This window comes from Malurus melanocephalus, unplaced genomic scaffold (assembly GCF_030028575.1).
Source record: "Malurus melanocephalus ecotype Western Australia unplaced genomic scaffold, MMel_1.1 scaffold_144, whole genome shotgun sequence".
NCBI lineage: Eukaryota > Metazoa > Chordata > Aves > Passeriformes > Maluridae > Malurus > Malurus melanocephalus.
This window is the reverse complement of record NW_026623376.1, coordinates 407555-429830: the sequence shown is the minus strand read 5'-3', so window position 1 is coordinate 429830 and position 22276 is coordinate 407555. Positions and strand designations below refer to the sequence as shown.

General features: G+C 41.4%; 1 protein-coding gene across 2 annotated transcripts; it reads left to right on the top strand.

The window, feature by feature from the left end:
* Positions 1–7740: 7740 nt before the first annotated feature.
* On the top strand, positions 7741–21158 carry LOC130576552 (F-box/LRR-repeat protein 21-like). Of its 2 annotated transcripts, XM_057371301.1 has the most exons (7): positions 7741–7861; positions 11614–11709; positions 13023–13163; positions 15551–16000; positions 16712–16834; positions 17315–17486; positions 18666–21158. In XM_057371301.1, exons 4-7 carry the CDS (start codon positions 15629–15631, stop codon positions 19307–19309), a joined length of 1311 nt encoding a protein of 436 aa, XP_057227284.1. In that variant the 5' UTR covers positions 7741–7861; positions 11614–11709; positions 13023–13163; positions 15551–15628; the 3' UTR covers positions 19310–21158. The 2 variants fall into 2 exon arrangements, with proteins under 2 accessions (XP_057227284.1, XP_057227285.1); XM_057371302.1 differs by lacking the exons at positions 7741–7861; positions 11614–11709 and adding an exon at positions 11733–12801.
* The last annotated feature ends 1118 nt before the right edge of the window (positions 21159–22276 follow it).

The following is a 22276-nucleotide window of genomic DNA, read 5'->3' as shown; positions in this document are numbered from 1 at the left end:
AGTTTTCTTGGACTAACACCAGACTTTCAAGATTTTCAAAATTAGATTGTGCAAACTTTGTTATTCCACAAAGAAGTCAAACAAACAGAATACTGGTATGTAGGTGTGGTGCATTAAACTAAATAATTAGACTGTTTAAAAAATCAGATGTACTGATTATTAATAATGATTAGTTATGCATCATCTTCTCTTAGAAGTTTCAAGACCAAGAGCTCCATCGTCTATCAAAACTGACAAATATCAACTGTGAATCACAGTTCACTAAGTTCAGGTTAGGAAAGCCAACTTCTATCCTCAGTGGCTTTCACTGCATAAACAAGAATCAGTTTAACAGAACCAACTCTGGGCATCTTGAAACTTGTACATCTCTCCAAACATCTCCTTCCACAAACCAAACAAAATACATAGTAATTCTTCTAGGAATCACCCTTTGGTGCAGGACWCCTCTCTTCTCAAAGGGCCCCAAATTCATTGCAACACATCCCTGATGTGCAGCTCAACACCCTCTGTATCTGCCCCACTGCCACCAGCCACAGTGGGGATGTTCTCCATGAGGCTGTAGTTGAAGGGTAGCACTTGTACAGAAATAAAATGTGAAAGGAGCTAAGGAATTCACGCAGTGAGAGGACAAAATGAAAAATGTGCAAAAAGTACGTGATACACCTGAAAGACAACCAAGCAGGACTGCAAGTGTCACCTGATGATGTACTTCCTGTGCCAGTGGGACTGCAGTGCTTCACTGCCATGGGATAAGCCAAAGGGCTTCTACAATTTGACAGCAGTGCTCAATAAGTATGTGTGAGGGACYAGATATACCCCAGGAATGAGACACAAAGGTGACTCCTATTTCTAGGACACCTGAGSATCTACAACTCAAATATCAACAAACCAGATCCTCAACTGCAAGCTGTGCATGGGCTGTCTTCTCTAGGAGCTGGACAGAAACAGCAGCAAGGTTTCAAAGGAAAGTTCCCATACTGTGCTCAGTTTATCAGGGACAGTTAACATCTGCTTTTTTTTTGAGGAACTTGCAGATACAATAGGAGTATTACTGGGCAATTGCTTGACCAGTGGGAACATAATGTARGAGGATGTGTGACACCAAGTTCTGAGGACAACATTAATCATCAGGTTAGAAAGTTCTAGATTACAGCTTTATTTATTTTAGAAAAAATGAACCTTGGGCAGATTGGATACAATCCACGATGTTACCACTAGCATCTCGCAGAAATTGAAAATTAGTATTTGAGACTATTCTTTTTGCGAACACAGTCAACAATCAAATGATATTCACGTACATTAAATACCACAAATTCTGGAAAAGATCCCAAGTACTGTCAAATTTTGGCTAGCAAAGTACTCTCTGAAGAGGTGAAGGGCAGACAGTTAAAATAAAGGGCTGCTCAAAAGTTTTGGTGAGAACAAACCCTGCTGGTCAGGCTCTGATGAAGGGAGCATGTTCTGCTCCATCCACATCCTGACACTGTAAATTAGTACTGGCTTCAGGATTTACAGAACTGCAGAGTGGGAATAGAGATAATAACCCATAAGCATATACCTATGAATATAAAAAAGCTATTTCTGGGTCATTCCAAGGTTCTTTCTGCTGCCATGCCTGCTAAGGTTATTGCTCCCTGTTTCTGTAAATGGTTTCCCTTCTTTGGTAACTAAAAGGTATATGGGTATATAAAAAGACATAGATTTACATATGCACACTTACATATCTGGCACACATGCATTTCCCAGTATCTTTTTATTAGTCTGGAAAGTCCTCCAAGTTCCAATAAAAAAATAAATCCCAGAGACTGATACGCGAGTTCCCTCTTGTGACCAAGTGATGTTACAGCAACACCTGAAAGTACACAGAAAATATGTRTTTAAAAAAACATATTTAGAAAGCAAAGACACAACACAAACTGCAGGRAATTTGTCCGTTTTGCATTTTTTGTTCACCAGCTATTGGTATAACATTAAAAAGAAATAAAAATTACACCATCTGTGCATAGTACAGAAAAGAATAAACAGAAGTAAGTCTGTGGAGCAGATTGTCAGAAAAATTAATTTAAAAGGAAGATGAGGTTGCTAAAGCTAAAATATTATTTTATTTATACATGAATCCTAAGGCCCTACAGAAAAAAATCTAAATTAGGTGGAGGAAAATGGTTGACACCCTTTCTATAACCTTCATCGTTGTTAGAATTTCCCTTCCTGGCAGAGGAACTGAAACCAACCCATTTCCTCCTCCTGCCAACTGAGTGAACAGATTTTCTCAAATCTGTGAAAAAAAACCCAGCACTTGGCAATGGCAGAAAAAGAAGATATGGACATAAAGAAAGCATGAACCAAAATATAGGATGGAAGGGTRACTTACACAGTTGTTGAATCCCTTCCTCTGATCTGAAGCAGGGTTTTGTATGTCTTAGATCATCCTTACCCCAAATTTTCTTACCTGCTCTGAGACCTTCCAAAGAAGGTTTTGGAGGCTCTATAGGCAGCTTTGGCACGCCATAACTCAGCTTTAATACGACAACGTTTTTTTCTGTTATTAAAGCTGAAAATCTTTGCTGCTACTTCAGGTGATGACTTATTATCAGTATTTCTTTTGAGCTTTTTTTTGATCAAATCAAATCTTAGGCTRTTTGCTTTGGAGAACCTTAGTCCTCAAGGTTTGTGTTTACTCAGTGTGAAGGGTATTTATTTGTTAAAGCAGGTAATTAGAACCAAAAGTATTAGAGATGACATCTTAAAGACAATTTGTCTTGTGCYCAATTTAAATACATTTATGAGAACATCAGTGGATACGGCCATTTCAGAGGGTTTCATTACTCAGGTCAGACACACTGTGATCCATATGCCAACACCAGTAAACAGTAGCTGAATTAGCTGGCAAGTTATTTTTAACTCTGCTTAGATAATATTGAGTCAGAGGATCAAATAACCCGTGCTTTAMGGATTAGTGGGCAGAATTACCCATTGAAAGTGTCACAGCACTAATACATTAATAACCTAATAGGCACGAACAGCCCTGAGCAGCCCCGGCCTCACCCACAGCCTTGCCCCAGGGCCCCAAGTGACCACTTAAGCTCAGCCCTCGCCTGTCAATCCCTCCAGGAGCAAAGCAGGAGCGGTGCTGGGCTGAAGCCACTGCCACCCCTGATCTTGGCCAGGAATCCTGACCCAGCTTGACCGTGGACCTGCCTCACCCCCAGGGATCTGTTCCATGATGTGGCTGAACCTGGCTGTCACCTCYAGGCCTGCCTTGCTGAGCTGGGTGGTGACCCCTGCCCAGCCCAGCTGCCTGACTCCTGGCTCCCAGACAGCTGTACCCACACTGGAACYTTATTCAAAAAGTTAATGACTGAAAAACTGGTCTTTGCTAGGTAGAATTATGAATTAGAAATTAAAACACATTGGCCCAATGGGGTTTGAATAGCATGCCTACAGTACACCACAGGAATACAGCATCTCCACATAGTTTATTTTCAGACAAGCTATAAACTATTAATATACCTTTATGGWGGCTCTTTCTGCAGAAAGGACAAACAGCACCTGTGTCAATAATTTTCTTATCTTGTTTAGCAGTTTGATGGGCATTGTAAACTATACCTACTAACAGTGCTGTCTGAGATATATGTCTAGCATATATATCTAGCAACTGTAATATACCCTCTTACAGAATCACAGAATTAAACAAAGGGATTGGATTGCAACACACTTAGAGTTACTCCCTTTAGTGACTCATGTTTATTTCTGGAGAGACAATATTAGACTCCTATTGCATTTCTAAAAGCTCATCTCATAAAGATTTGCTCACATGAAGCTATGYTTTACCTTATTATTAAAAAGGAAGGCATTTGCAAAGAGGCATATAAATAAGCCATTSTTTTCTTTACTGTATGCCAAGTTCAGTGTGGACACTACAAACTTTCAAAAGGAACTTGGGTGATTTCTATTCCCAAGAGAGGCTGTTTCTTGCTGCYTGCCTGTGCAGCAGCTGGTGTCTAGCAGAGCAGCTCACGAGCTTCCAGCAAACACGACATACTAACCCACTTTCTGGGCACGAGCCTCATTCACTGCTCCAGCCTGAACAGTCAGGTTGAAATTGTTAAAGCTGCAGAGTTTGATCACAAAGTTTGAGTATTAAGGTTTGAAATAAAGAATGATAATTAAGCTTTTCAATGGAGTGTCTACAACATAGGACTTACTTGGCTTAGCACACTGATGCAAATGCAACTGCTTTCAGAGAGAAGCTAAGACTGCTCCTAAATACCCTTCAGCATGGAAATGATGGGGCCTGTGTGAAATTTCAGCCAAAGCCCAGCACCATGGCCTCCTCTGTAACCTTCCAAACGTTYAAGACAGCAAACACTCAACCAAGTTGTGTCCTTTGGTTATGCGGACTTGTCGGAATCATGATCATGATGAAAATGAAGCAGAGCTTGCAATAAAAGGTGTAATTTTATTATGAAATTCAGCTATGCCAAAGTGAGGGTGTCAGAAAAGCTGGTGGTGARCTCTTTTTGGAAACTCTGCATATGAACTGACTTTGTACAGCACAATATACTGTACAGCTTCCTACTTGATATGACAACAAACATCCTTATTTCCTTAATTTTTTTCTGAACTCCCTCCTCTCACTTCTGCAGTTTTTCTGTTAAAAACTAGCCAAGACATGAGCAATAATTTCTAGACTTTTCACATAGTCCTTGTAAAGCTTTCAAGTTCATGGCATACTGATTCTGAATTGATGCATGTTCATTCCTTGGTCTCAGGGAAATTTTGATTTCCTGAATGCTTTGTTATACTAATTAACTCATAGCTTTATTCACAGTGTTTTTCTTGATTACTGCCTCAAAGCCCAGTGATAAAAAAAAATTAATATCACTCTTGATCAAAGTACAGAAAGAGTATGCATTATGAAACCTGCGGGAATTGTTATGCAAAACATTCCTGTAATCACCATCAACATGAGAAGAGAGTAGACTGTATCTTTCTGTAAATCTGGTTCCAGGAGAGACAAGCACAGGGGGAAGRCTAAGCTCGACGTTGAGTGGCGGGATGATGTGGGCAGTAACAGCTCAGATAAGCAGGGCCTGTTTCCAGTATCCCAGCATGTGTTGGGGCCAGATGGGATTGGACCAACCTGCTCTGGGGGAAGGTACCCCTGCCTGTGGCATGTTTCCAGTATCCCAGCCTGTGTTGGGGCTGGATGGGATCAGACCAACCTGATCTGGGGGAAGGTACCCCTGCCCGTGGCAGGGGGTTGGAGCAATGTGACCTTTAAGGTCCTTTCCAACCCAAACGTCCTGTGGTTCTATGATCCAGTGGTGCAGTTTCCCTTCGTCTTTGCTTCTTGTGTGTGAGATGAAGGATTTGGAAAAAAACTGCAGAAGCTCTGTGTCAGACACCTGCAGGATGAGTAGAAGACAGAATCTCCTGGGTGTGCCCATGTTTGTGCCTGTTTCCTTCCAGTACTCTCAAATCCATAGCTGATTTTTTAAAAAAWTCATATATTCCTGTAAGCATTTGAGCAATACTGACTACAGCTAGAAAATGCATAGAATTCCTCTGCAYTATTTTATACTTGTCCATTTTAAGTTAGGTATAAAACATGTTTCTGCTAGACTAGCTCAAACCAGGAAACTCTTCTATATAGAAAGCCTCAGAGATTAGCCTACATGCATCTTTCTAAAGTACATTTGAACCTGTTCCTGCACAGCAGCCCAAAGGTTATTGGCAATGAACCAGAGAAACCCATGACTGGTGGATTTAGATAGTAGCTGCAAATCTGCATTAATCTCTGTTTACAATCTACCCTCTACTACTGTCTACAGAGAGTAACTACTAAGCTAAAGATGGCTTTCATTGCAGTATTTACGAAAAAAAAAAATCAGTTTGAAACCATCTGCTAGGGACAAAATACTTGAAAAATTTACCTGGAACCTAATCTACTTCCTGTAAGCACTGAATAAAGCAGTCAAGAACCATATAGGTATGAATAATTTTGGTAGCATTTCTAAATGATATCGATTTTAAGTGTGCAGTGCATTTTGTTTATTGAGGAAATTGAAGATGAAGAATTGAGGAATTTGAAGGTGTCACGGTCACTTATGACAAATACTCCTTTCAGTTTGTTTCATTAGCCTTTCAACATGCTRCTTTTCTAGGTTTTTAGATGTCTGTGAAGAAACTATTTTGATATCACACAAATAGTTAACTTTTGCCAGCTTTGGTTTTATGTAGGGCAGATATAATCTATTACGGAAATGCTGCACATGTTTAGCATTACCTCTCCACAAGAAGATGATACAAAGGCTTATTATTGGTAAATAATTGCTACATGAAAGAGCCAGGAAACCGTGGCTGCRTTTTGCAGTTGGTAATAAAAACTCCATTGTTCAGATATAGCTAGATATAAYTGGGATAATAAAACAGCACTGATTAGTGATGAACAGTTTTGCACTGTGTCTGCATGGATTAAATAYGCAAGGTTTTTAAAAATTATACTTTAGATAGTAAATGAAAAGGCATACTGTGGGCATCTGCAGTTTGGACACGATGCAGCGCTCAGCCCTCTCTCCTCAGTGGGGTGGTTTGGAGAGGATACACACAGCAAGCAGGAGAAGCCTTGCTGTTCAGAACAAGATTGCCAGAAATCAGTAATATCTGCTTGTACCCCAACCTCCTTTAAATCTAAGAATCTATGGCTAGCTCCGGAGGGAAGGCAGAGGATAGTTCTGCCTGGAGGGAACAGCCTCTAGAAGGGGCTTGTGTGGYAGCTTCCAAGGTTAGGGCTGCCTCAGCCCAAGGATAATAAGGGCTTACATGCACTTAATGTCAGGAAACAATGGAAAATACATGCAGGAGGAAATGAATGTGAGCCAGTGTGTGCCCAGGTGGCCAAGGGGGACAATGGCAAAAAACCCTGTGTCAACAACAGTGAGGCCATTTGGAACAGAGAAGGGACTGTCCCCTGTACTTGGCTCTGGTGAGCACCTCCAGGGCTGTGTCCAGTTCTGTGCCCTCACTASGGACACTGAAGGGCTGGAGTGGGTCCAGAGAAGGGCAATGGAGCCAAGGCAAGGGCTGGAGCACAACTTTGGGGAGGAGCGGCTGAGGGAGCTGGGGGGCTCAACCAGGGGATAAGGGGATCAAGGGTACTTTATGGCTCTCTACAGCTCCCTGAAGGGAGGGTGCAGCCAGGGGAGAGTCAGGGACCACGCCACCCAACAACAGGACAAGAGGACACGGTCTTCAGCTGGACATGGAGAGGGTTAAGCTGGGCATTAGGAGGAAATTCTTTTCAGAAAATGTCATCAGACATTGGAATGGGCTCCCCAGGGAGCTGGAGGAGTCACTGCCCCTGGAGGTGTTAAAGTTGGACACGACTCTCAGTGCCATGGTGTGTTTGACAAGTTGCTGTTCAGTCACAGGCTGGTTGATCTCAGACGTCTTTCCCAACCTGTGATAGTGTGATTCTAAAATGGAGGCCTGGTGAGCAGGAAGCAACCGCCCCTGCTGCTCTGTGAGGGACCATCCAGGAGCAGGACCSGTCCCTGATGTCGGGGTGTCACTGCTGGTTCCAGAGCCTTCATCTCGTCCCACAGCCCTCACCTCGACACTCCCCTGCCCACCCCCATTTTCCCCGCGGGCCGCGGCCATGCCGGGCGCGAAATGGCGCCGCCGTCACGTGCCCGCCGCCCGCGGCCTCACCCGGCGCCTGCGCTGGGGCGGCGGGGCCGCGGCTCCGCCCTCGGCTCGTCCCGGCTGCTGCGGGCTCAGTGCGGTGCTGGCCCTGCTCTGCCCCTGCTCGGCGCCTCGGCCCGGCCTCACGCTGCGAGGGAGCCGCGCACCGGCGGCGGTGAGCGGCGGGGCGGCCGCGGGGACCGGCCCTGGCGGGGCGGCCGGGGGGGGGAACAGGCCGCGGGGGAGGCCCGGGTTGCGGAGCGGGGCGAACAGACAGACAGGCAGGCAGGCAGGCAGACGGACAGGGAGGTGGAGGGACAGGCAGGCGGACAGACGCACTCCGCGCCCGGAGCCTTCAGTTCTCCCTGAGCGCCAAACCCAGTGAGGGTCTCGGTGTGCGGTACCCCCGGTTTGTGCCAAACCCAGTGAGGGGCTCGGTGTGCGGTACCCCGGGTTTGTGCCAAATCTCATGAGGGGCTCGGTGTGCGGTACCCCCGGTTTGTGCCAAACCCAGTGAGGGGCTCGGTGTGCGGAACCCCGGGTTTGTGCCAAATCTCATGAGGGCTTCGGTGTGCGGAACCCCGGGTTTGTGCCAAATCTCCTGAGGGGCTCGGTGTGCGGTACCCCGGGTTTGTGCCAAACCCAGTGAGGGGCTCGGTGTGCGGAACCCCGGGTTTGTGCCAAACCCTGTGAGGGGCTCGGTGTGCGGTACCCCGGGTTTGTGCCAAACCTCCTGCGGGGCTCGGTGTGCGGTACCCCGGGTTTGTGCCAAATCTCATGAGGGGCTCGGTGTGCGGAACCCCGGGTTTGTGCCAAACCCTGTGAGGGGCTCGGTGTGCGGTACCCCGGGTTTGTGCCAAACCTCCTGAGGGACTGAGTGTGCGGAACCCCGGGTTTGTGCCGTCCCGGGAGCTTTCACCGAGCTGCAGGAGCGCGGTGCCTGGGAGCTTGATTTTCCCATGTAAAGAGCTCAAATAGCTTGTTAAAGTCGGGGAGGAAGGTTTCAGGAAAACCTGAAAAAATAACAATTTTTTATTCATGCCTTAAATGTGTARGTAAATCCTCAAGAAAGCTTGATTCTAAAGAGCTATGCAGCTTTAGATGTGTCATTGAATAAAATGAGGGGTCTTGGATGTTGTGCACAGGGGGTTGGCTTCCTTCTAAAATAATGCATCAGTAGAAGTCCAATGTCTAAATTTCACTATCTAAATAGTAGTAAAAGTGGCAATGCGCTTGTATTTGTTCAGTTAAAATTAATGCAGGCATTAAGGTGTTCAGCTGAATGTGGTTATTTTTAGAACTCTGAGGATTTGTCATAAACATYCTAAAAATGTGATAAATCCCTTGAGTCAGAGGCTCAGTTTTGAGAAAAAAAAAATGAGGACTGGTTTAAAAAATAAATAATCCTCTTCAGAAGCAAAAATGGCACCCATTAAAAGTCTCGTGTGCCCTAGATGAAGAAAAAGCTTAATCTCAGAGCTCATCATCGTGAAGGACTGGATCTTCTGAGAYTTAAGCTTAAAATGTGTTTTTAACCTGTGTTTTGCAGCATAGTCAGTGGCTGAATTTGTGGTGGCAGCTCTCCAGGAGCAAACTGCCTGCCTTGTGCTGCTCTTGTTCACCAAACAGACTCAGAATTCCGAATTCCTTAACGTGAGGGGGTGGCCTCCGTGCTGTTGCTGAACTGCGATTTCTTTAAAGGCACTGTGATTAATGGGACCGGTCTTTCTGCTGTGAAAGGCAGGTCCGTAAACATTAATTTCCAAGTGTTAGAAAGTTAAAGCTTAATTATCAAGGTGCCTGCTTTATGCCAGAGGATATCCAGGCTTGGCTATACGGAGGGTTTTTTTATTTCTCAGGAACACAATTTCTGCTGCATTTGTTTTTGGTTGCTACTGTCTCTACTGGAAACGTGATTTTGTTAATTCCTGTTGAGACCTGGTATTGAGAACTGGAAGGGAAGTCTAGAAATCAGAGGAAGCAGTTATTTCTTTGTGGCTTGAATCTGTGATATGTTTGGTTATAGTAGCAAAACCTTTTTTTGAACTGACGTTATAGCCTGGGAAGTAATGAACATCTGCTTGCCTAAGGGAGCCACTGCTGACCACTTCTCAAATTCCCTACCAAGCCCCCATGCCATGGGAGAGATTTTAATGTCTTARTTTTAGAAGAAGTTTATGGCTCTGTTGCCAGGAGAAGTTGCAGAAACAGTTGCTTGACTTGATCTTTTCTGAATCCCTGTTGGTTTTTGTGGATTTGAGGTACTTTGAGTAGGATAAAGCGCAGCTTTCTAAATACTCCATCGCAAGTAGAGCTACGTGGGGGTCTGCACCAATTTTCCAAGTTTTGGGTTGTACAAATGAGGTTATGAATAGATGTGATGAACCTCAGCAGTTATCAAAGTGTTTCATTCCAGTGACTATTGCTGCTCCTTATCTTTGATAATCATTTGGGTAACTACCTTAGATAACAATTTACTGTTGTTTGCATAACAAGCTTGTATTTGATTGCATCTCYGATAACAATATTATTATATACATTCCTGCTTACATAAGCTAACATGATTTRTGTTGCTTTGGATGGTTCTTGTGGCCTTGGACACTCAGATATACATTAGATGTACACCTGATTTTTTTTTCTTAACCGTCACTTGCAGTAACTTTTTTAAAATTTAAATATAGTATCTAAAATTCTGCTAGTTCTTATCTCCAGTGTAAAAGCATGAACTAAMTTCTGTACTGGGGGGTCTTGGAACAGGTCTGTTCAAAAGAAGCTCTCTTCTTCAGGGGATAATTTTTGTTATTTAGCTGTTACAGGTAACGAGTCCAGTCACTCTGAAATTCAGAAGCCTGCTGAACATTGTATGTAGTCTTTATTGGCTACCTATATTTGATACAGTTATTACTATAAAAGGATATTGCTGTCCTTTCCTTAATTTTCAAATGTCAGTTACTCTTAGTAATTACTACTGCCTGTGGCCATATGAGGAGTGTTGGGAAGAGTACTGAAACCCCAGCTTCAGAACAGGTGGAAGGGTACTTTTCCTCCACYTCCTTGATGGGGTATGTAAAGGCAATGTAAAACTTATCACAACAAAGATTTCAGGTTTTTGGTGTGCTTTTATGAAAGAAAACTTCGTGATATTCCTGGGRGAAAGGTTTGAATGATTACATGCGATGCAAGACTCTGAAACACAACCTCAGCTGTAATGCAGTATTAAAAGAAAAGAATGTGGAGGGAAGCAGGGGATTTTTACCTCGAATCCCTTGATGCGGTTCTTTGTGATCCACCTTCCCAGGCTGTCACCTGGACTCGGGGAGCTCGTAAACAGGGAGGTGGCTGCGGGCTGGGTGATYTGTTGTTGTCGGGAGTAGCTGCTGCCGTGTGACTGCAGCCAGGCCTGGGCAGGTGCGGAGCGAGGGCTGCGGCACGTTTGTGGTAGGAAGCTGTGCCATGTGGCTCTGTGTGTTCATCGTCTGTCACACGGTTCCCCAGGACATTAGATAGCCTTGCCATGGAAAGGAAAATGGCAGGAAAAAACATCTGGGTTTTTTTTTTTTTTTTTTTCCCCCTATGTTTTTCATGGCTCTTAGATTACATTAGTGCTTCGGTGTTGTTTACCAAGATTCACTACTAGTGGTAATGATAATGCAAATACTGTTGACCAATAAATGTAAATGCAGTTGCAACATTTSTTTCCCATCACTTTTATGCTTAATCTGTTTTCACTTTTTTCTCAATGACAGTATTTGCATTGTGGGATAAGCTACCTTGTGTTATAATGATCCCCTCAAGCTCCTTTACTAAAGCAAGAAAATTTGTAAATTGGTATCARTGTATTTGCCTATCATTTTTGCATTGGATGTAATGCGAAGATTATTTTTTTCCAAAACTAACGCAGGTTTTTGTGGCATTTTATCTGGACAGGAGGGGAAAGCAGACAGATGCATGTGAGTGCCCCATGGCTGCAGCTGCCTCAGTTCATTCATTTATTGCCTATTGTAACTTGGAAGCATTCTTTAGGTAAGAAAGTTGCTTCAAAATATGTGGTTTGTAAACTTAATAGACTTCTCTGTTAAATCTTTAAATTGCATCTTGGTATTTTGTGCTTTCAGCTATAATGTTATGTATGCTGTTTGTATGTGGCGTTATAAACCTTTTATTTGTTAGACACTGACAGTACTTAGGAAAAAGAACTCTATGTGCAGTACAGACTGTGCTCGCTTCACAGGAGAGAGAACATGTGATACTTGTAGCAATGCCACCGTAAATGACAGATTTCTTCAGGCGCCACCCACAGAGTTACTAATGAATATCAGCTTTCTCTTTATAGACAAGYATGACTACTCAACTCTTGAATTTTCTGGTGTGTGAGCTGAGCAACAGCATTACTTGTACAGATTGCAGTACTTGAATTTGATTTTGTGTAGGAGAGGGGGGCTACTTCTCATGTTTTCATAAATGATGTGTACAACACCTGTGTTACACGATGCATCTATAAAGTTGGTATTAGCTGGGTACATTTTCAAAATATGATGGTCTGACCTTGGAGAATCTAAAGCTTTGTCCCGTAAGGTTTCTAAAGATGTTATTACTGGTTGAACACCATACCTGGTAAACACCCTCTGTTTCTAAATCTTCTTTTAAAATCTGTCATGATTTAATGAGGTGGGTGGGTGTTGCTGTTCTTGTAGCTTTCCATTAAAACATCTTCAGATAATGTAAAATGGAGGTTTTGGGTCTTTTTTTCTCACAGTGCATCAAGATACTCTGTCATACTAAGATAGAGGGTAGTTCTACTATGTGGGAGGAGATTTGTACATTTTTGGTACCTTTTCTCCAGATGCAGTTTGATTAACCAAAATTAATTGTTCACTGTCAAGATTATCATGGCACAGTAAGAATACTTTTGGAATAAAAGTAATTAAAGTTTAAAGCCAAGAGTCTCCAAATGTCAAAGTATTAGAGGTCATGACTTTAGGTGTAACTTTTGATTCACATGGTTTTGATATATGGTAAGCTGAAAAAAAATAAATATTTCTTATCTAGGTTCGTAGTTTCCTTTTGGTAATACTCAAGAATTCAGAGGTGTATCTGTGTTGCATAAGTGCTCATGTGAGTACACCTTCCCCTTAGTTAAATGATATTTTTCAGATAATGTTTGGTAAAAGTAATATGCTTGTTACATTCTGTTGCTCTGCTTCCACATCTGCTCTGCAGAACAGTGGGTACTATTCATGTTACTCTTTGTTCCAAAATTTATGTTAGTCCTTTCTATGGGTTTCCCAGACACTGCAGAACAGTTTTCAGTTTTTCTTTGGTTGGTGGCTTCACAGGTCGGTTCATCTTCTGGGACCCRTCCCTGCCTTCTGGTTAAGGAATCCATGCACACACACAGGATGACTCAACAGTGGGATGGATGTTCAGATACCATAAAGGTGCTGGTAACTTGACAGGAACCTCCACATTCTTGGGAGGTATGTGTGTATGTGTGTGTGTGGGTAAACCTCTTGTTTCAATATTACCTGGGTTATATCACATGGAACTGTAATTTAGCTAACTTCAGTTGTTCTTTAAAATATGTATTATTTATAGTTTCAGTRTGCAGAATGAAATAAGCATTTTTGCAGTAAATATTGGGGCTTCATCTTCAGTGAAAATGCTATGATGCATAACCAGTGCAACCTTTTCCTGGCTTTGCATCCCACAGTGAATAACAGAAATTCATTATGCTAGATTTAAAGGACTGGAGTATAGAACACTAAATATAGAAATTCGGGAGATTCCAGTTTTTAAAGGCTGTAGCAACAAGAACAAGTTCTGRCCAAGTTCCAGCAGGCAGAGCATAGATGGTGTGTACTCCAGAGATACCTTGCTGCATCCCTTCCTACATCAGGAGTGGATGTGCTGCTTCTGGTCTGTAGCCTGACCTGTAGTTTAGGTAAATGCCCTTTCTGGTTGTTCTCACCTGCTGGAGTGCCAAATCAGCASCCATGAAGTTGAAGTAAGTTTTGAATAAGATAGGAAAAATTTCCATATTTATCAGAAACTTACCTTTAACCGAGATGTTGCAGATCTGCATGAGAATAGCAATAGCAAGGAGAAGCTTCTCCAGGAACAGCATTTGTTTAATTTCTTTTTTTTTGTTCTGGAGTTTAGTTTTAGAAAACAACTAAGTTTTTAGCTTCTCTCAAGTAGGGAGTAGGAAAAACAAACCACAGGTATATTTGACTCARAAGGTATTTAGCCTTTGCTAAATTTAGCAAGGATATGAGCARCTGTAAAAGAGAGTTTTGTAATGGTTAATTGCTACATCCACACTTAATAGTTTGGAATGTCCATTTATTGTGAGACTTAAAACATTCAAAAGTCATAAAACATGGTGTTGTGTGGATGATAACTTAATGGTCTAATAGCAAAATATTTATTCATGCTGAGCCTGTRTCTTCATTACATTAGTAACACGGTTAATGTAAATCACATGTCTATTCCAGGAAAAAAGCTATTATTTTCTATAATTTAAAGAGTTTTGCTGGCTTATTCTTCTGTATATTTTGCTGATTCCARTCATTAATGGAAATTTAAATAGAGTGGGTGAGTATTTGTAACAACTGCTAAAATAAATTCCATGGTGGTTGAGATAATTTGTCAGGAAGTCAAGCAGTAGTGAAGCTGGGTATATGAACAGCTCTTAATTAATTGGCTACATTGTTCTTTTCCAGCTTCTCAAAGAATGCACATGCTTTCTTTTCATAAAAATGGGAGTTTGCATGTCAAACCTCATCAGCCAAACAGATCAGGTTCTTCCTTTCCCCCCTTCCCCCTCTGTAACGAAGACACTACGGAAAATTTTTAGTCCAGAAAAAGCAAGCTGTGAGGGTTGCCATGGAAGTTTGTTTGGTAAAAATAGATAATTTGCTCTGTTCGTTCTTCCAAAATGCATGGTTGCTTTGAAAATGCTCACTTTGCACAGGTTGGGAAGAGATAAGGTCTGGCTGAACATCTGATTAGTGTGATATTTGAGAAGGGGCCTCAACCTGTATTAAAATAAAGTGGCAGAGACAGTTGTTGAAAATTGACTGAACAGCAGAATTCAGTCTAGAATGGACTTGGTTAGATTGCACTACTTCAGCCTGTGAAAGCCGAGCTTTTCCTTATGCTCCTTTTCTCTGAGCTCTGGCTTGTGTGGCAAATGTCCCTCGCTGAARTAGATCTGTGCAGTTTGCTGATTTCCAAGGTCACTGTCCTTTTCCTGCTGGAAAACAGCATGTGAACCTCATTTACTTTGCCCTGCTTTGATAAGTGGCCTCTGAAGTTTTTTATTGTTAGTTGAATAAACATTTTTCCTCTGCTTGACATGATTCAGAGAAAAAAAAAACAAGGGAAAGTGGGCAAAACTTTTCAGTCTGACTMTTCTGAACATGTCTGTTCATGTTTCTCTGTTTTTAAGAAGGGARTTGATGAATTAAGTTTTCTAGTTGATAAAATTCTTTAGAAATCATAAGTAGATTCCATAGTTTGTCAAATGAGTTGAAATTTAAACTGTGTAAACTTTCTACTTCTGAATTAAATTCTGTTAAATGCTTTTATTCCCTACAAAATGCTTTATGTACTAAGAAATACTAATGCATGGAAATACACTTGGTAAATTAACAAGTCCAAATTCTATAGATTCAAATCAAATTGTACTAAGTAAAAAGTACTGAGAAACAAGGACCTTGCCAGCACGTGTACAATGGATATTGACATATGGATATTCTTCTTTTCAAAGTAACATGCTGAATTTAAATTTTATTAACTTATCTCTTACTGTTTCTCTACTGCCCTGTCTCCCTTCTTCCTCTAATCTTTTGTATTTTTCTAGAAACCTATTGTACGTGAGACCTTTCAGGAGCCTGTGCAGTTTGAATACRTCGGATTGTTACATCCAGAAACTTTCATAATGAAGAGGGCTGGGCAGAAGATTGTGGCTGGAATTGAAGCTCCTGGAACATCACAGACAAGCAAAAAACARAAAACTAGTTTATATGGCACAGAGTTTGGGGAATCTGACCTGTGCACCTCGATGGACTGGGGCAGCCTTCCACACCAYGTGATTCTGCGTGTTTTTCAGTTCCTGACTTTAGTGGATCGAGCCAGGGCATCTTCTGTTTGTCGAAGGTGGAATGAAGTTTTTCACATYCCAGATCTCTGGAGGAGATTTGAATTTGAACTCAGCCAGCCAGCCACTTCTTACTTAAAGTCTACACATCCAGATCTCATTCAGCAGATTATCAAGAGGCATGCTGACCATYTGCAGTACGTCAGCTTCAAGGTAAGCCGCGGATGAGCAGCGGCTCAGTGTCACGTCACTGAGCACGAGGGATGCAGCTGCTCTCTGTCAGCTGCCTTAAGGGTTGTATCTGGCAAGTCTTAGGTTTAAAAATGCAACTACTGCAACAATTTGTTTCCGCTTGTGCAGACAGTTGCATCCAATTTTCTAAATTCTAACCTCTGCAGAAGAAAGAAAGAACAAAACAGAGGAGGAAGGTGAGACGAAATAAAAGATTTGTCCAGTTACTCTTCAGGCTTATGAGCTGAGAATCACTTCATTATTTTAAAGGTGTTGTTCATGCAGATAAAATGCATTCATTTGCTGGAGCATATCTAGACTTTGTCAAGTCTTTTTTGGGCTCTTTTTTTTGGCATTTTAATAAAACACATGCATATCACTATGTATTACAGCACCAGTACTGTTACAGTATTGCAATAACGTAAGATTGTTTAAAGACAAGACTAATATTAAAGGTCTCTCTTCATACTAGAAATACCGAGCAGTCAAACTTGGGAAAATTTTCTAATAGTAACTTCCCTGAGCTCTTTCTGGTCTTGAAATTTCCAGTGAGTGTTGCACTTTGTCCGTGTGGTAATTGCAGTCTGGAGCAGTGCAGCTGAGTAGATGTGAAGCTTGCATACTTGGGTATCCATGGTGTTGTTTTCTAAATAACTGAAAAATKACTTCACTATTTTTTAATTGCTTTTATAGGTTGATAGTAGTACTGAGTCAGCAGAAGCAGCCTGTGACATCCTTTCTCAGTTGGTAAACTGCTCTATCAAGACACTGGGTTTGATCTCTACAGCAAAACCAAGTTTCATGAATGTCTCTAAGGTAAAGTTCTACAAACTAATTAGCATATTTTAATTCACTCTTAAGCCATTTTAGCTTTCTTAATGTTCTGTTTTTAGTTGATGGTAATTTTTATGGAACAATCTCTAGTTACTTTGTAGTAACAGAARCATCACTTTCTGTTAAGGGCCGTTTCTTTTTCTCTGCAGCAAAATTCTAGATACTTCAGGCTCATCACTGTRTCCAGTTACCCCTGTAGTTGTCACTGTTTTACAGGGAAATGATAAATCAGAGTAGATGAGTTAAATAGTGAGTGTAAGGTTAACTTTTTGCAAATGCAGCATCATGTTTTTATACAAAGATTATTTATGTTTATGTTCAAATAGGCCTTTCTTTGTTACACAAACAAGGGGATGCCTGGGAAGTTTTTTTTTTTTGTACTTTCTGTGTGTATAGAATGTGAGTTTAAAGTACTGAAGTTCTGCCCATCTTTTCATCTTTTCCTTCAATTTCTCCAAATAGGCTCATTTTGCCTCAGCACTGACAGTAGTTTTTGTAAACTCCAAATCATTATCATCAATCAAGATAGATGACACACCACTTGATGATCCTTCCTTGAAGGTTCTTGTTGCTAACAACAGCGATACTCTAAAACTGCTAAAAATGAGCAGCTGTCCTCATGTTTCACCTGCTGGTGAGTAATGACTGTATGTGAAAAATGGAGTTGTACAGCATCATAATTGACTTAAGCTTGAGTTTGGGCAGTTGAAAGGTGAAGAAGAAGGTGATTGTTGTTAGTGAATGAGTTGGATTGGGGAAGGTGGGGGTRCTGCCCACTTGATTGCATCTTCTGGAATTGTGGGTAAATTTTTTTCTATTCTCTCCAGCTGCTTGCTACCTCTGATTATAGGCCTTGAGGAGGAAAAGCCTCCAGAATTAGTACAAGCCTTTCACAGATGCTCAAAGGACATGATGTTCATTGCCTTTCTGTGTGATTTAAACCAAATGTGTGCCCCTTTAAGTGTGCAGCTTTGTAAACAAAACTAACTGGTGTTCTGTGGGAACACTACAAAACCCCTGATCCATGGATCAGCTACTGCTTGGTGGGATAAAGGAGATTAAAACAGTTGTCAGTAATTGTTTTGCAAGGTACTGTGAATGTGTRCACATTTCACAAACCTGTGGTGTAAGACTGTGAGTGTTTCCAGTCTCCAGAGTGCCCTCGTGTGTCCAGATCTGGGACTGTGAACTTCCTCATTGATAATGGGCTCACTCCCTTCAAAACACATCCTTGATGAAAGTTCAGAGGGCTTTTGGTCCCTTCTCTCCTGCCTTTCTGCTGAAACCTTAATGCTAGGGAAAGGGAGTCCAGGTGCAATTTTTCATGTATTCTTTTGTGGAGTCCATGAAAGATGACTTAATCTTTGTACTTTATTTTCCCACAGATTATAAGGCTTACAGTATTTAGGTCTTAATTCACAGAATTAAACTGTGTTAAACTGTGTTAAACTGTGTGTCTAATGGTGATGTAAATRGTYRWWMMTTSAAKKWWYRACYATTAGAGAAGGGARTGGTGGCAAYTTCAGCTGAATCTGACCTAATTTTAGTCGCTTCTTCAAAGATAGGGAAATTCTGCATAGGGAGGGGCAAAGAGGAAGATCTGCAGATCCAATGTGACTTGCATCTTTTACAGTTCAGTGTTAATGGCCAAAACCCTGTAAAAGGTTGTGGATACCTGGAACTTGGGTATTTCCTGCGGATATAAGCATGAAACCTCAAGCCAATAGAATCAGTACTTGCTTGAACTTCACAGCAAATGACTGTGTTTATATTAGTTTTTCATTTTACAGAGTAAATTTTTTTTGTTCCTCAGGCATTCTTTGTGTGGCTGATCAGTGTCATGGACTTAAGGAGCTGGCTTTGAATTACTACATATTAAGTGATGAACTGCTGCTGGCTCTTTCTAGTGAAAAACATGTTGATCTCGAGCACCTTCGCATCGACGTCGTGAGTGAAAATCCCGGACAGGTTCAATTTCACACCATTAAAAAGCAAAGCTGGGATGCTCTCGTTAAACACTCCCCCAAAGTCAACATTGTGATGTATTTCTTCTTGTATGAAGATGAATTTGATGCTTTCTTCAGAGAGGAAACACCWGTTACACACCTGTACTTTGGTCGTGCAGTGAGCAAGGCAATGTTGGGTCGCATTGGCATGAACTGCCCCAGGCTGATCGAGCTGGTCGTGTGCGCCAATGGACTTCAACCTTTGGATGATGAACTCATGCAGATTGCTGAGCGCTGTAAGAACTTAACGGCCATGGGGCTGGGGGAATGTGAAGTCACCTGCAGAGGTTTTATTGAATTTGTGAAGGTGTGTGGGGGCAGGCTTACTCAGCTTTCCATTATGGAGGAGGTGCTGATTCCAGATAGTGATTACAGCTTAGATCGGCTTCATCTGGAAGTCTCCAAACACCTTGGAAGAATGTGGTTTCCTGATATGATGCCAACATGGTAAATTCTCTGTGTTTGTGGATAAAATAGTAGAATCAAGGTGTTGCTTTCTATGCAAATAAAAATTTAAAACTTAAATGTGAAAGCTTTCTTCCAGATTTGAGTTTTTCTTCCTTGAGAACCTTGAGAGCACAGACTAACATCAAAACTCTACAATATTAATTGTGTATTGAAATAGAAAATAGATTTAAGTGTACTTAACAGTTCTGAAAGTATGTCTGTGATTTACAGGTGCTTTGAACTTCAGTGAACTTGGGCTCYTCTGAGCTTCATTTTAAATGATCGATTTACTTTAAAGTGGTTTTGGTTTTTTTCTCCCCCATGTGTTTAGTTTTTCTGATCTAGTCAGAAGAATAGGGAAATAATTTTCCTTTAGGAAATCTATCTGTGGAAAGCTGAATAGAACCTCGAGTACAGTATTATTTGTCATGATGTTTTATAGTTTTTTTTAATTATTCATGTTTTAATTGTAAAAGCTTGTATAATAAAATGCACTAGCCCAGGTTAATCAGCTACAATCTAGCTTAAACTCATGGCAGTATATTAGAATGTTAATAAGCTTATGCTTACAAAAACTTTCCAGTTTTATATTGCACTTTAAGTAATTTTGTCAGATTACAGAAACTAGAGAAGGCATTGTACAGTATGTTGTTTTTGTCTTATGCATTAAGAGGATGATAAAGAGACATTGTTAAAATTACTACTTTTAAATGTTTGGATGTAGATTGATTTCTTGAGTGATTAATAAAGCACTTTGGAAATGTCAGGACAATAAGAAATAGCTTTGGATTTGSGCTCAAGTCTTTGTAACCAAAGACTGATGTCTGAATGTGGTTCCATGCTTTGATTACTAAGAAATAAGGATTTCATAAATGTGGCTAGTAAGAAGGAAARATCAAATGCAATACAGTTGTCTTTGTTCCATTTCTATTTGGAATCAAGGATTTAGAGCACTTAAATTTGTCATTTAGAGGCCAAAATGGACTTTAGTAATCTTGCCTGTATCTCACAGAGCTTTGTGTAAGCCCTGATTTCTGGGGAAAGRCTTGCTGGAGGTAATGCTGAAATATTTAAATCAGGACTGTTTAATATTTGTTTGCTACTAATTGTTTTTTTGAGAAAGATTGTATTATATTTATTTTCRTATAAGGGGAAAGGCATGGTGAGTTGATGTAAATCAGAGTATGTATTTTTGTGTTAACATTTTGCACACTGTAAACTCAAATGCATTGTATATAAATTTTGCTGTAATGATTTTTATGCCATCTTTGTTCTATCTTCCTACTGTTAATGAGAAGTCTACAAGAATTTGCTGGTGTGGTGTTTGTCACTGTCATGGTTTAACCCTGACTGGCAGCTGAGCCCTTCACAGCCAGAGGGAGAGAATCGGAGGGTAAAAGTGAGAAAACTCATGGCTGGAGATAAGGAGTTTAATAGGTAAGGCAAGAGCCCACACATGCAGCCAACCCCAGAAAAGAGAATTCATCCATCAGTCATTTCCAGGAAAGCAGGGTTGCATCATACATAAACCTTCCCCTTCCTCCTGTTTCCCCCAGCTTTATATGCTGAGCCTGATGTCACACCCTTGGGCCAGCTGGGCCCAGCTGTCCTGTCCCCATCACCTCCCAGGCTGTGCACCCTCAGCCTCCTCGCTGGTGGGGCAGGACAAGAAGCACAGCAGGCCTGGACTGTGAGCACTTCTCAGCTGCAGCAGAAACATCCCTGTGTTACCAGTTCTGGTTCCAGTACAAATCCAAAACAGCTCCATTCTAGCTCCTATGAAGAAAATTAMCTACCCCAGCCAAAACCAGTGCCTTCACAGCAGAGAGTATGTGAGTTTCTTCCACACTTCCCACAAAACAGCAGCTAAAGGGTTAAACCACCCTTTGTTTCTCCCTGCTAATTCCTAGCTGGAAGCCCTAGGAGTTAAAACCCAAATTTGAGTCAGTAATGCTTTATTGCCTGTTGCACAGTAAAGCATCTGACCGGTTAGTAGAGCCTGTGAGCTGAGCACTTCCATAATCCGGGGGATTATAATTTAAACACTAAACTGAAATATTTCCAAACAGTATTTGGTTTAAGATGTSTGGCTCGCTTTAAATGGAAATGTAATAAAATGGTTTAATCCCTGCACTGATACTGGACTCATCCATCTGTTGCACTGTGTCCTGTTAGGGTTCTGTCCTACTAGAAGCCATGTCTCTGACAAACCTTGGGACAGACGGAAGAATGGCAAGTTAGTCATTGTCACTTAAAGTTTATGCCCTAAAACCTGGTAATTTCTGACATGCAAACCTTAAAATGGCATGTGGACAAATCTTGTGGGTATTTGGTAAATCCTGGAGTCTTCTTTGTCTCTCCAGCCAATGTAACAGTGTTGGTGTATTTATCAAACACTGGTGACAGTTACTGTTCACGGGTGAACCTCTTAAAATGCTTCTTTGACTATTGCCCCACTCTCAGTCCCTGTCAGTAAAGCAACTTTTCTGTGACGCTGTGAACCATAGAACTGCTAAGGCTGGGRARGACMTTTAAGGTCATCAAGTCCAGGTATCAAATGTCAGCTTGCTCCAGCCCCAAGCTTCCAGTTAAATAGGCCTGCATTTATGAATGTTTGATGTGCTGATTTTTTTTTGAGCATTTGTTCTTCGCCCTGATCTGAACAAGGGAGGCCAGCTGCTGCTTGGGGGAGAAGCTGACAGGAATGCACCTTCTCTGCCACAGGAGGGAGTAAGCACTTTGCATTTTAGCTGCTTTTTCAGATTTGGAGAAAGTTTATAGCTAATCATTGCTAATTTCCTGATTCTCTAGTAAATGCAAATTGCAACAAAAACTCAGTTCCTTTTTTCCTCTTGTGAGTCTCTTTTGCCATCCTACAGATACTGCTTGTGTAAGGTTAAAATTATTGAATAGGTGACACTATAAACTATTGTGCATGGGGAAAAAAAAGAAACAGCTTTGGATGCTGAGT